The 15,654-nt window shown below is 45.3% G+C and overlaps 1 protein-coding gene across 3 annotated transcripts in view; it reads left to right on the plus strand.

The window, feature by feature from the left end:
• LOC119168445 (uncharacterized) overlaps positions 1-13,206 on the plus strand; it is a 34,661-nt gene extending 21,455 nt beyond the window's left edge. For all 3 annotated transcript variants that reach the window (XM_075885404.1, XM_075885406.1, XM_075885405.1), the window contains 2 exons: positions 10,443-10,532; positions 12,750-13,206. In XM_075885404.1, coding sequence (XP_075741519.1) covers positions 10,443-10,532; positions 12,750-13,006 — 347 coding nt within the window. In that variant the 3' untranslated portion in view covers positions 13,007-13,206. The remainder of the gene's footprint in view (positions 1-10,442; positions 10,533-12,749) is intronic.
• The last annotated feature ends 2,448 nt before the right edge of the window (positions 13,207-15,654 follow it).

Here is a 15,654-nt window from a genome sequence, read left to right on the forward strand (position 1 = left end):
CACGTGGCCTCGTATTGGAGCGAGAGCGGGCCTCCGAAGGAATAGAAGGAGTGCGTGTGCTACGCGAGGCGAGGGTGGAGGATGTCAAGGGAAGAACATTCGAGAAACGCGCCAAGTTCTCGTTTTGCTGATGTAGAAACCGTCCAACTTGAGCGTCATTGAGAGCTGACGAAAGAAGAGGCATGTCGTTGCCGAGCCTACCGCTATGTTCTCAAGAGAGACCGAGACCAAGTGACAACAAACGGAAGACATGAAAACTATGTATAAGCACAATATCATCCGTAAAGAACCAGTATAGGCCTTCGAATATTGTTCGCCAAGTAGAGCTAGCTGGAGGTTTCTGCCTATAGTAAGATGAAGCAAACGAAACACGAACGCTGCTGCACAGATATCAACGGTGCCGCGCGGAAACATGGCCCCTCCATTTCACTCGTGAAGGCACCGCTTAGAGGAAGGCGCCTCCACGCTTGTACCTGGCGAATCTTGTCTGGAACGTTTCTCAGCCGCCACAGTGGCACAGTGTTTAATGTGCTGCAATACACGGGTTCAATCCCCATCAATGGCAGTTGCGTTTTCAAGAGAGCTGCACTTCTAGAGGCCGTGTACTGTGCGATATTCTGAACGTAACAGAGTATAGAAAAAGGATTATTATAGATTATTCTGCGTACGCTGTATGAGCTACGTAGCCTTCCTTGGTGTGGTGTTATTGAATCTGCTCACGTTGGTTAACTTTCAGAATCTGCTTTATTGCGTGCGTTTGTATAGACTTCAGTTTGTTTACTAATATGCGATGATGATTGTGGTGCGAGAGCAGAGGAATAGCCCGCGCCACAAACAGTTTCCAACCTTTCCTTATATAATAATACTGTTATTAATTTTATAGAGCTATATATATATATGTATATATATATATATATATATATATATATATATATATATATATATATATATATCTATATATATATATATATATATATATATATATATATATATATATATGGGATATGGCACAACGGGAGCGTTGTCAACAAGGATAAATATATTTATTTCCCAACAGTTTCGGGAGGGCTCCTCCCTTCATCAGGGGATGAGTTATACTAACACGAACTTCCAAACTTCGTTGCTGCCGCGTCCCTCTCGCCTTAAAAAATGCTTGCGAGAGTGAGCGAAAACTAAAAAAAAAGAAAGAAAGGAAGAAAAAAAAGAGAAGAAAAAAAGAGGAAAAGAAAAAAAAGAAAAAATAAAGTAAGAAAAAAAGAAAAAAAAAGAAAGTAAAAAAGAGGAAGAACCACTGTCAACACCTAGAAATAAACCAAACGTACGTCCACATCCGGTTTTTATCCCATGCTGGTTAGTTCTCGACGTGTGTCGGGCCACCCGAGATTGTCGCCGCGGTGACGGGAGCGGTCCTCGACGGCGTGCTTAAGGAAAGGGTTTCCCCTTAATGAGTCGGTTGGCTCTTTACCTTTCATCCTTGTCTGTTTCCCTTCAATGGTCATCAAGTGGTAGGCGAACAGAAACGCTTTGTATGTGCATGTGAAAAAAAGAAAAAAAGGAAAAAAAGAAAGAAAAAAACAAAAAAAAAACAAGAAAGGACAGTGTACACGTACGAGTCAGTCAGAAAAAACAAGCAGAGTCTCCAGCTATCAATCTTAGTCACCAATTTCCTCCTGGCTTACTTCTCCGAAGCAGGAGAGTCTTCCGCGGTCCTCGTTGGTGCCGGCTACTAATGTTCGAAATTTGAAAATAAAATATGCCTCACGCTGTTCGCGCTCGCGCCTGTTTGAGAAACCGGACTGCAAAAGAGGTACGCTGATATTTTCAAAACTGTGGTTTGGTAGGCGCAGATGTCTAGATAAAGGTAGCTTCGGCAATGAAGTGGCGTGGTACCGGTGATTACTGAACCGCAGCCGAAATGGTGTGTCTGTTTGGCCGATATATTCTTGTCCGCAGATGTTGCAATGTAGCATGTATATTACGTTGCTGGAGCCACAATTAAGGCTTTCAGTTATGCAGAATTTGAAGTCCGAGAAATTCGCTTTGGATTCACGTGTTGTGACCATCTGTGGGCATACCTTGCATCGAGCTTTTCCGCAGGGATGGCACCCTGATTGAATTTTGGGGGTGTTTGTTTTTGCTCTGACAAGAATGTCCTTCAGATTTTTATCCCTGCGGTACACCACGTGAGGTGGCTTCGCGAAAATAGAAGTTAGTCGTTTGCTTTGCCTGATTATGTTGAAATGGCGGGAAAGTATGTTGTTGATTCGTGGCGCTGATGAGGAGTAAGTTAGTACAAGGTTCATTTGGGAAGTCGTTTTAGATACTCTGTTTGGTCCCTTAATTATATCATTTCTGTTCACGTCTCGAGCACGTAGTATGGCATCGTCAATAATGTCTTCCGGATAATTTTGTTTCAATAAAAAATGCTTTAGTTGTTCTACGTGTCTGTCAAATTCCCGCATATCGGTGCATATTCTTCGGTACCGGTAGGCCTGAGAATATGGAATACCCGTTCTGCAATGCTTTGGGTGGCTGCTGTTGAAATGTAGGTACATTTGACGGTCTGTAGGCATTACAAAAAGTTTACAGACCATCAAATGTACCTATATTTCAACAGCAGCCACCCAAAGCATTGCAAAACGGGTATTCCATATTCTCAGGCCTACCGGTACCGAAGAATATGCACCGATATGCGGGAATTTGACAGACACGCGGAACGCCTAAAGCATTCCTTATTGAAACAAAATTATCCGGAAGACATTATTGACGATGCCATACTACGTGCTCGCAACGTGAACAGGAATGATATAATTAAGGGACCAAACAGAGTACCTAAAACGACTTCCCAAACGAACCTTGTACTAACTTACTCCTCATCAGCGCCACGAATCAACAACATACTTTCCCGCCATTTCAACATAATCAGGCAAAGCAAACGACTAACTTCTATTTTCGCGAAGCCACCTCACGTGGTGTACCGCCGGGATAAAAATCTGAAGGACATTCTTGTCAGAACAAAAACAAACACCCCCAAAATTCAATCAGGGTGCCATCCCTGCGGAAAAGCTCGATGCAAGGTATGCCCACAGATGGTCACAACACGTGAATCCAAAGCGAACTTCTCGGATTTCAAATTCTGCATAACTGAAAGCCTTAATTGTGACTCCAGCAACGTAATATACATGCTACATTGTAACATCTGCGGACAAGAATATATCGGCCAAACAGACACGCCATTTCGGCTGTGGTTCAATAATCAGCGGTACCACGCCACTTAACTGCCAAAGCTACCTTTATCTACACATCTGCGCCTGCCAAACCACAGTTTTGAAAATATCAGCGTAACTCTTTTGCAGTCTGGTTTCTCAAACAGGCGCGAGCGCGAACAGCGTGAGGCATATTTTATTTTCAAATTTCGAACATTAGTAGCCGGCATCAACGAGGACCGCGGAAGACTCTCCTGCCTCCGAGAAGTAAGCCAGGAGGAAATTGGTGACAAAGATAGATAGCTGCCGACCATGCTTGTTTTTTCTGACTGACTCGTACGTGTACACTGTCCTTTCTTGTTTTTTTGTTTTTTCTTCTTTTTTTCTTCTTTTCTTTTTTTCAGATGCACATACAAAGTGTTTCTGTTCGCCTACCACTTGATAACAATTGAAGGGAAACAGACAAGGATGAAAGGTAAAGAGCCAACCGACTCAGTAAGGGGAAAGCCTTTCCTTAAGCACGCCATCACGGACCACTCCCGCCACTGCGGCGACAATCTTGGGTGGCCCGACGCACGTCGAGAACTGACCAGCATGGGATAAGAACCAGATGTGGACGTACACGGACATTTGGTTTCGTTCTCAGTGTTGACAGTGGTTCTTCCTCTTTTTTACTTACTTTCTTTCTTTCTTTCTTTCTTTCTTTCTTTCTTCCTTTCTTTCTTTCTTTCTTTCTTTTTTTTCTTTCTTTCTTTCTTTTTTTTAGTTCTCTCTCACTCTCGCAAGCATTTTTCAGGGCGAGAGGGACGCGACAGCAACGAAGTTTGGAAGTTCATGTTAGTATAACTCGTCCCCTGATGAAGGGAGGACCCCTCCCCCGAAACTGTTGGGAAATGAATATATTTATCCTTGTTGACAACGCTCCCGTTGGGCCATACCTTCACGAAAACTAACTGGCCCATTGAATTATTACTCCCACTATATATATATATATATATATATATATATATATATATATATATATATATATATATATATATATATATATATATTGTAAAGAAGCCTCCGAACTGAAATGGGTCAAACTCTCAAGTGCTTTCTAATGGGTCTACCCAAAAAGGACGCCGCTCGCGCTGGGAGTCCGTGCTTGGCCGTTACTGTTGCCATTGTGTATGCTCACTGTGTGCCGGCTAATAAACGCCATAACAAATTGGTGGAGAGTGCTACTATCCCCTTCGATGCCCTTGGAACTACGATCACGTACCCTGCAATCTACCATGTCCCACGACGCCTCTCAGCAAACGCCTCCTCCCATGCCACCCCTTGTCCCGGTGTCCCCAGGATCCGCGATCCACCCATCTTCATGGCCGCTGATGGCACTGACGCGGAAAACTAGCTCAATAATTACGAGCGCGTGAGCGTCCCCATTAAATGGGGCGAGGACTGCAAGTTGACAAACTTGGTGTTCTACCTTTCGGGCGTTACAAGTTTGTGGTACAAGAGCCACGCGTCCGATTTCACAACCTGGTCCAATTTTAAGACCGCTATCACCAACGTTTTTGCCCACCCTGCCGTTCGTAAGCTGCAAGCCGGGCAGCGCTTACGCGAACGCGCTCAGCGGGCTGGTGAATCATTCACCAGTTACATAGAAGATGTCCTAGACCTGTGCAAGAAATCCAACGACAGCATGTCCGAACCAGACAAGATCCGGAACGTCATGAAGGGCATTGACGATGATGTCTTCACGATGCTGCTTGCCAAAAACCCAGGCACAGTAGCTGAGGTCATCACGCTGTGCCAGAGCTACGAGGAGCTCCGCCGGCAGCGTTCGATATACCGTAGCTCCACACCACGAGATGCAGGGCTTGCTGGCTTGGAAGCGAGATGTGATCAGGTGGCGCTGCTGGCAGACCTCAAGTCCTTCATACGTGAGGAAATCACGTGCCAGTTCTCCCTCCTTCCCTTTGCGCACCCACCGGCTGCTCAACAATCGGCAACTACCATTCTTCAACACATCCGCCAAACAATTGACCAGGAAATATCGGAGGTTATGCCTGCGTACCACCCACAACAACTTCCGGCCTCTGCGCCTCTAAGTCACGCCCAAGTGCTCGCCAGGCCGCCTCAAGTCGTTCAAGCGCCTGCCCCACTGACTTACGCCGAAGCTGCCGCACCATTTCCGTCCTTTGCAGCGTGTATGCCGGCTGCGTGTGTTGGCGCAACTCCTGAGCCTCATTTTCAGCCAACCATGCAGGCTTTCCAGCCACCGTTCCGGGCGAGACCCACTCCGGCGAACCGATGGCGCACACCCGACAACCAGCCCATCTGCTTTGCTTGCGGTTACGCCGGTCACGTAGCCCGTTAATGCTCTTCATTACAGCCGAATTCCATTTATTCACCTGTTGCTGGCCAGCTTAGACGTCCGTATAACGACGAAATGCCGTCTATGCCACAGTCATCACGCCCAGGTCTGTCTCCTCGAAGGTCGCCGTCTTCACGACGTCATTCTTTGTCCCCCTTGCGGCCAAGTTCGGCTGCTCATGAGCGAAAAAACTAGTCGCAGTCCCAGAGGCAAGGACTTCGACGCAATCGCATTGTGAAAGCCCTCCTAGCCGCATATCTAATGTCAATGACGTGCTTGTGGACGGTATTCATGCATCTGCCCTTATTGTACTGGAGCTGCCATATCAGTTATGGACGAAAACCTCTGCCGCCTGCTTCGAAAACTGATGACGCCAATTCCTGGGTTGTCCCTTCGTACCGCTAGTTCACATCGTGTGCATCCTACAGCAGGGTGCACATCTCACGTTGTCGTTCAGGACATTCTGCATGTCGCCCAATTCATTATCATTCCTGCATGCTCCCATTACGTCACCCTGGGATGGGATTTTCTTTCCCGCAACGACGCCGTCATTCATTGTGCCACCTCCGAAATTGAACTCTCACCCTTCTCGCATTTGACGCCAGACGACAGTCCCTCGACAGTGAGCAAGATTCTCGTGAAAGACGATACCACAGTGCTTCCAAGCCCGACGATGGGTGTATCGGTCTATAAACTGCACTGGTCTCTCCAACACAATCGCACTCGTATCCCCATCTGACCGTGCTTCCAGAAGGAAAGGATTGCTAGTACCTTTCGCGACCGTACGAATCACCCAGGGCAACGCCGCTATTTGTGTGACCAACCCATCCCCGTACACTGTTACCTTAGTTCGAGGGGAATGTCTCGGCAGAGTGGAACCAGTCGACAACGCACAAGTCCTGGACGTACCCGATGACTCGCGTTGTCCCGATTTGCGTACCATAAATGCTGTTTCCACTTCTGATCCTTCATCTCTTGATGTATTTGGCCCCTACATTGATGACAAGCTTACGTCAGTACAGCGTTCCCACCTTCTGGACGTGTTGCAGGAATACCGTTCTTCTTTCGATGTCGGGCGAAGTTCTCTTGGTCGCACGTCCACTGTTACGCATCGTATCGACACTGGTGCCCATCCACCATTATGGCAACGTCCATACCGCGTGTCGCCTGCTGAACGCCGAGAAATTAACGAGCAGGATGACGATATGCTCCAATGCGACGTCATTCGGCCCTCGGACAGTCCATGGACGTCTCTTGTTATTCTTGTTGCGAAGAAAGATGGTTCTGTGCGGCTCTGTGTGGACTACAGACGGCCCAATAAGATCACTCGCACGGATGTCTTCCCACTGCCGCGCATCGATGACGCAAATGACAGCCTTCACGGAGCCCAATTTTTTCCTTCTCTCGGTCTGCGCTCGGATGTACTGTCAAGTATCCATGGCTGATGACGCTCGACCGAAGACTGTCTTCATCACACCCGACGGCTTGTACGAATTCAACGGCATGCCGTTTGGTCTGTGTAATGCACCTGCGACCTTTGAGCGCATGATGGACACCGTTGTGCGCAATTTGAAATGGCACACGTGCTTGTGTTACCTCGATGACGTTGTTGTCTTCGCTCCAGATTTCTCCACGCATCTCCAACGTCCTAAAGAAGTTTTCGCACGTGTGAGCAATGCCAGCTTGCAACTAAATCTGAAGAAGTGTCGCTTTGCAGCACGCCAACTCGCCATCCTAGGGTACGTCGTGTCCAAGGATGGTATTCTTCCTGACCCAGCCAAGCTTCGGGCCGAGGCCGAATTCCCCAAATATACGTCCAACAAAGAACTGCGTAGTTTCGTGGGCCTGTGCTCATACTTCTGACGCTTCATACGAAACTTTGCCATGATCATATCACCGCTGATGAAGCTCCTTGAAAGTAACGGGTCCCTCAATTCGCGGTCGTCCGAGTGCGACGACACGTTCGCGAAGCTCCGCCATTTGTTGACGTCTGCTTTCATTCTACGCCACTACGACCCTACGGCCCCAACGGAGGTGCACACGGACGCCAGAGATGTAGGCCTCGGCGCTGTCCTGGCGCAGCGCACACCCGGATTCCCTGAATATGTCGTGGCATATGCAAGCAGTACGCTCACGAGAGCCGAGACAAACTACACCATCACGGAAAAAGAGTGCCTGGCGATCGTCCGGGCCCTTACAAAGTTTCGACCTTATGTGTATGGTCGCCCGTTCGACGTTGTCACCGACCAACATGCACTATGCTGGCTGTCATTATTGAAGGATCCCTCACGCCGTCTCGCCCGTTGGGCTCTTCGCTTACAAGACTACGACAACCGCGTGCTGTACCGCAACGGACGCCAGCATGCTGACGCCGACGCCCTCTCGCGCTCCCTTCTGCCTGAAGATGACGTGCTCTGCTCAGTATTCTAGGTTGCTGTTTCTACCATTGATGTTGACATCATCACTGCCGAACAGCGAAAGGATAATTGGATCGCCCCACTGATCGACTTGCTCTCTGATCCGTCCGCAACGCCATCTACGCGTTCCTTGCGTCGTCGAGATCCCAATTTCACCATTCGTGACGGCTTCCTACACCGACGCAGTTACGACGCCGATGACCGGCAGTGGTTACTCGTGAGACCCCGCAGTCTGCGGTCGGAGATATGTGAATCCTTCCATGCTGATCCGCAATGCACGCACTCTCGGGTGTTCAAAACCTACCAGCGCATTGGACAACGCTACTTCTGGCGTGGGATGTACCACTACGTGCAGCAGTTCGTTCACTCCTGCCTCGCTTGCCAACGCCGCAAACCATCAGCACACATGTCACCAGCCGGTCTGCAACCGTTACCTTGCCCTGACCGTCAGTTTGGGCGCATAAGTATCAATTTGTATGGACCACTTCCTCTGACGTCCGCTGGCTACCACTGGGCCATCGTCGCTGTAGATCATTTAACGCGATACGCCAAAACCGCTGCTTTCCCTGCGGCTACTGCGCATGATGTTGCGTCCTTCATACTGCATCGATTCATACTGCGCCACGGTCCACCTCAGGAGCTTCTCAGCGATTGAGGCCATGTCTTCTTGTCAGAAGTCGTCGACGCCATTCTCACTGAGTGCCATTCTGCACACCGCAAAACTACTGCTTACCACCCGCACACGAATGGTCTCACCGAATGCTTCAACCGCACCCATGGCGACATGCTTTCGATGTACGCCGCCACCAACCACACGAATTAGTAGACTATACTGCCCTTCGTCACGTACGCCTACAGCACCGCTTCTCAGAGCACGACCGGCTTTTCACCTTTCTTTTTGCTGTACGGAAGGCACCCGTCGCACACCATGGACACCATACTCCCGTACACGCCGGATCCATCTGAGTGTACACCTATTTCCGAGACAGCCAGGCTTGCTGAAGATGTCGCGAGCTTGCCAAGGCGTTTACGACGCATGAACAAGAGCGACAGAAGAGTATTCGTGACGGCTCTGCCACTTCTGAGCACACGTTTCTTCCTGGTTCCCTTGTATGGCTCTAAATCCCGACCTCTGTAGCTGGCCTTTCTTCCAAACTACTCCCGAAATATGAAGGTCCCTAATATGTGATCGAGCGCACATCTCCAGTCAACTATCTTATCGATCCAATTGAACAATCTTCGGGCATGCGCCGTCGCGGGCGCGACATAGCCAACGCGGAGCGCCTGAAGGCTTACTATGACCCCCTCATAGTGAGAAGCTGTTAGGTCGCCAGGCAGCTCCCTCTTCGGCCCCGGGGTAATTGTAGAGAAGCCTCCGAACACTGAAATGAGTCGAAATCTCATGTGCTTTCTAGTGGGTCTCCCCAAAAAGGACGGCGCTCGCGCTGCGAGTCCGTGCTTGGTGGTTACTGTCGCCATTGTGTATGCTCGCTGTGTGCCGGCTAATAAACGCTATAACAATATAAATAAATAAATAAATAAATAAATAAATAAATAAATAAATAAATAAATATATATATATATATATATATATATATATATATATATATATATATATATATATATATATATATATATATATATATATATATATGTTGTGATTTTGCTGGAGCTTGTGCGTCTTTGTGCGATGTATGTAGTAGCACCATCCGGGCGAAGACAACACACAGAAAAAGCGACGAAAGCAACAAAGGGGGGAGGGTGGTCAAGCAAGCTTTGCTTTGAGGTGGGGTTAGACTTCATTGGTTAAAAGCTATGTTTGGGGATTTTACAATCATATGATGAAGAATTTACGTATGTTTCGTGAAATATATCAAATTTGGGCACTCGCACTTTCAACAAAATTTGTGGTCTTTGTTCTCTGTATTTACTAAAAACGTGCTTAGTATTTGTGTACCTTTTTCAATGAAGCTAGCGGGCTTAAGCGAACAATGTTTTTCGCACGTCCTAACTATTTGCATTTGCATAGCTTAGATACTCGAATAAGTAGCTTACATTATTTGTTATTAATAAGTAGCAATTTTCATACACCGAAAACTGTGATAAAACATAAAAAAGCCTATTTCTCTTGTACGCTCGCAACCTTAGTTTTACTTGTGCAGAGCGTCAGCAGCTACTTTTTGGAACCGTATTTGAATGCTCTGCGGATGACAGCTCATTTAAAAGGCCCATATGCATGAAAAAAAAGAATACACTAGACAGAATTTGAATCTGATTGTGAGCAAATATGCAACCAAGCACGTTACAAACTTTATAGCCATAACGTCTATTGCCACTGCTGAACAGCCAGACTTTGAAAGTCCCCTTCGAAGTGTCATGCTGCCTCCACACATTGAGACATGACTTGAAACTTAAAATCTCGTCGGGTGGCCAATAATTGTTTCACTTTTATTGCAGAGCATGGCAATTCTCTAGACGACGAGAAATTAATATACCAAAACGTGAACAATACATGCGGCATAGTTGAAGTGACTGACTTGGCACATGGTAAGAGTGTTTTCTTTTTACATAGTTCAGTCAAACACTGCAAAAACAGGAAACGTAAGAAAAACTTGGCAGATACCATGCGAAACAGTAGGCGCGTATTATTCTATGTGACATGTTTTACTTCTGGGCCAAGTATTGCAAGGTGGATCAACGCGATTTCATAAGCGCGTTTGCTATGTGCACAACGTGAGCTTATCAGGAACGCCGACCACAATGGCTTTTGAAAGGTAAATTATAGTCCGGCAGTAAGCCTTCACGTAAGAGCGCAGACGTCAGTGTTATCAAAACAAAGTGCACTGCACTCTTTGATTATCAGAGCATAGTACGCAAGTATCGTTGGCGTATTCCTCCGTGGTTGGGCCGCATTTGAATACAGCTTGCCGAGTAGTAGGAATACAAATGCAATGCTTACTAGACCGTTATCGAAGTGTATCGAACGCGAGAACCACTATTGACGTTAACCCGTCATGACGGCTGTATCGGGAGTAGATACGTATCATTCATTGCTTTGTTATCGAATTAGATCGCCGGTCGTGCAACCTTGTACGTGACGTTGCACCTACATTACACCGGCATGGGGCCTTTCTACAACACCGGTTGCGGATTTTCTACAGAATATCGAAGTTCCACGTGCAAGGCTTGAATTCGATCACTGCTGGACTCCCAATTTTTATTCTTTGAATTTGTTTCGTCAACATTCTCAATATTGGTATTTGTTAATGCTCTCGCATTTAATCACTAATGTTTATCCTAGCTGTTCCTGTGTACATAGAAACTGTCATAGCCGCATACGGCGACTCGTTGTGTACGGATATGTACCGCGCGTGTCTCCAGGAAACGATGTTTTGGCGTATGGGAGTGGATGTTCACTTTATACATGTCATAGCCAGGCACACAACTGTGAAACCCTTTTAGCCTTCTTTACCCATTTCGGACGACACCAAATTAAAAAAAAGGAGCAAGAGAGCACGCATACTAAGGCGGATACACAGACAGAAGCGTAGATAGAAACAGTCAAACCGCACTTGGTTCGCTATGCAATGCTTCGAACTTATTGATAGCATTGTGAAGAAATTGCTCTTAGCATCGTAGGTATGTGCTTGAAAGCATATTTGACGCTAGTAGGTTGCAGAAGGAAGAACAGAAGCGTGACGAAAAGAGTGGCTCGTTGGCGTACATGGCATTTTCACAACCTCTATGTATATAGTCAAAAAACACATTCCTTCAATTACTTGGCTGACAGTGATCACGCTGGGCGCAACCAAAAGTGAGTATCAGCTTCGGTATCACTTCGGTATCAGCTTCGGTATCAAGCAAGAGCGACTATACCAGAGTGACTGTTGCATTGAGCTGCTCCTTGACATGCGGTGCGATGAGAAGTGTTGTCGGAGGTCGAGACCATAGTTTCGGTATCGACAACAGCACTTAGGCTTCAGTAACGGCAAAGAGCAACAAATTCTTATTGAAAAGTAATACGTGGGGCATTAATAGACTAAAATGACGTAATCAACCGCACTCTGTACCGAGCAAGCTTGACCCAGCGACTGCAACCGATATGGGAAAATTTCTACATGTAAATGCACTCATGAAGCACCCAAATGCGCTGGATGCATCACAGACTATTTTAAAGGTAAACATCACACGGAACGTTGTAGACGCAATCGTGAAAACTAGTTCTTATAATATCTGCAAGTTTCGGAGGCAACGCATCTATGCCTCAGGTATTTTTCTTCCACGCACATGTCGCAATTGCGCTGAACATCATGGTGGCCGCTGGGGCCACGTGAATTTGAGCTGTACATCATACCTTGAGATGCTCAAATGAATGAAACTGCGTATACACACTGCCCATATGAATGAATGCCCAGATAAGTGGACCGGCATAATATACATTAATCGGCGGTTACCTGTAACCTTAACTTATAGGATGATCTCAGGGAAAAATTAATTATTTATTCAGACTTCATGTGGCCTGTATTTATAAATCTTTTCGCCGCCGAAGCGTTCTCTTGTATTGTGCCCAATATATTCTTTCGCTGATTGCACATTAGTTCTAGAGTTTGGAAGAGCTTGCTCAATTCGAAGAAAAACTGGCTATCTCATAAAATGAATGAATATTAGCATGTATCCAAAATCAATGCATGTGCTATGACTTGGTCTGTGGCACGTGAACGACGTATACATATACTGATTATGTAAACAAACACTCTCTTTCAGCTGGACCTGGAATCACGTATGAACTGCGGGTGAAAAATTCTTCAATAGAAAGAGCCAGTGAGACCGACTGCTTCAATGTATACAAGAAAAAGGTGCGCGGAGCTAAAGTCACGTACATACCAGATTGCCAAGACATACTGATTGGAATGAACAATATTCTACCGGGTGGCAGCACTGATAATGGAGCCATAGGGCTAGTTTACTTCATATACCCTTTTGTGTCCGCTTCAATAGGCCTTTTCGAGCATCTGTTGTGATTCACAAGAATATTTCTTTCTCAGACGCTACCTAAAATGCGATCTTTGTCACTATTTGACTAGCTACTGAGACGAAATTTGTTTTCTGTTGACATACTTTGTATGCCCATCACCAGCGAGAAGAAATGAAACGACAGAGACGATTTAGTGCCAAGATGCCAAAATAAAAATTTGGGTGTGACACAACAACAAATGGAAAACTTGTCGACGCATTATTGAAGCGAATTTGTCAAAAGCAAGCTGTACTGGTAGAAGTGCAGTATTATCGTGTTAAGCAGTCACTCTCCGAACGCCCAGTGGAAAGTAATGAACGTTAGGTTGTCGACTAGTTTTCAGCATCAGACTGTACGTCACATGATATTTCATAACAGTCAAAAGTCTTCTTAGTTCCGAATGAGATACTCATATTGGGGACCTAGTAGCGGTGGCCACATTTCGATACAGGCTAAATATTCAACGTCTGATATCTAGAACACCCACTATGGGATTCTATTGAATGTTTGTTTTGAGAGCTATTTAGACATGACGACCTACCACTTCAGAGACGCGACGTGTGAAATGAACAAGTGCAAATCGAAAGTAGCAAGTCAATTAAAGTAACGCTTTCGAAACGCCGAAAGAGAAATGCAATTAAGGAAGGCAGAACGAACTAAAGCAATTAGTTTGATTAACACAGAAAGCAAAAAAAAAACATGATTATATTGCGCTTTGGTCTAATAATTTGAGGAAATGTGCACCAGAAAAGGAATAGGAGTCAATAAACTCAAAAGAAGCGTCCGGTGTACCGAGAAAAATTGTTGGGAGCATATAATGTTACAAAGCGCTACGAGGCGTACATATGTACGAAAATAGATGCGCTTTCTCATAACTGTTTATTTAGCAGACGTTTGGACATGATCAGCGTCTTTTTCAAAGGATAATAGTATTTACAGATTTTCCGAGGGACAGGAGGGAACGGGACAGAAGACAAAAATGAATGAAGAAAAAGGGGAAAAAGAAAAAAGAACGAAAAAAATAGAAGACAGGAAGAAACAAAACACAAAAAGAAGAACAACAACAATAAAAAATACGACGGGATTGGGAAGGAATGAAATCTAAAGAGAGTAAGGCGAAAGGGAACATAGTAAATGTAAGAGCCATGCCATCACAATACACCCCACGCATATTCTTGAGATGCCGTAACTTGCTAATTCCGCCGTGTGTTTCTTTCTTCTAATTCTTTTATTTTTCTTTCTTTTTCTCGTGCCTTCTTTCTTTTTCTCTTTTTTTCCTTTGTCGACCTTATTCTTTTTCTTTCATCTTACCTTGCGGTTCCCTTCCCTAGTGTAACTCGGAAAATCTGTAAATTATGTTATGTCTTGAAAAAGACGCTGCTCCCGTAGAATCGTCGGCTAAATAAACAGTTTCTCAAAGCGCATATCTATTTTCGTACCATCTTGCGGCTTGGAAATAAAATTAAGGCGACCGCTAAGTTGCGTCTCTTGTCATTATACAAATAAATAAATAAATAAATAAATAAATAAATATATATATATATATATATATATATATATATATATATATATATATATATATATATATATATATATATAGAGAGAGAGAGAGAGAGAGAGAGAGAGAGGTAGCGGGGAAAGAAGCGCACTGGCTCCGTAGCTAAACGGAAGTGAGAAAGCGCGACGTACGTCGAAACACCTTATAATCACAAACGTTTCGGCTGGTAGGCCAGCCTTAGTCAGTGACATGTAACGCAGTTTTCGCAGCAATTTTATACATTTTTAAAATGTTTGGAGCATGCGATATGGCAATTGGTAGTGATGCGACATGATTATACAAGAAGGCTAAATACATTCAGTGCGAAAATAGCAATGGGTAAAGTGACATGCGTGCAGCATTCACATCTTACCGTTATTGTGACATGAGTATGAGTGTATAAATAAAAATGACGCATGGTGTCAAAAGCTTTGCGACAAGCATGCTTGCAGATTGAAGCACATGAACAAATATATATATACTAAAGGTGATCAGGTCAACTGAGCTTTTTGATTGATTGATTGATTCATTGATATGCGGGGTTTAACGTCCCAAAACCACCATATGAATATGAGAGACGCCCTAGTGGAGGGCTCCGGAAATTTTGACCACCTGGGGTTTATAAACGTGCACCCGAATCTGACCACACGGGCCTACATTTCCGCGTCCATCGGCAATGCCGCCCACAAAGCCGGAATTTGATCCCGCGACCTGGCAATTGTTCAGCAGCCGAGTACCCTAGGCATTAGACCACCGTGGCGGAGGCGATTAACGCCACATTTTGAAGCAGGGAACAAGAATGGCTGTGGCGAAATTAAAAATAAAAATGAAAAGAAGTAGAATAGCAGAAAACAAAATAGAAATCTCGGGAGGGCATCAAACACGTTAGGTAGTGGAAGGTAGACTGGTGAGTACGCCTGCACGCTTGTTTATTCCAGACTTTAGGGTGCGGAACTTGTATATCAGAAACGATTCGTAGATTTCCCGTTCATGATGTGAGCGGAAATCAGATTCCAATACCGTTGCTTTGATTTTGTCAAATGAATGACCAGATATTGTAGGATGTTTCGAAAGAGGCAGATTTGGAAGAGTTTTCACGTGAGAATTGCGATTATTAA

Source organism: Rhipicephalus microplus, unplaced genomic scaffold (genome assembly GCF_043290135.1).
Source record: "Rhipicephalus microplus isolate Deutch F79 unplaced genomic scaffold, USDA_Rmic scaffold_136, whole genome shotgun sequence".
Lineage (NCBI taxonomy): Eukaryota > Metazoa > Arthropoda > Arachnida > Ixodida > Ixodidae > Rhipicephalus > Rhipicephalus microplus.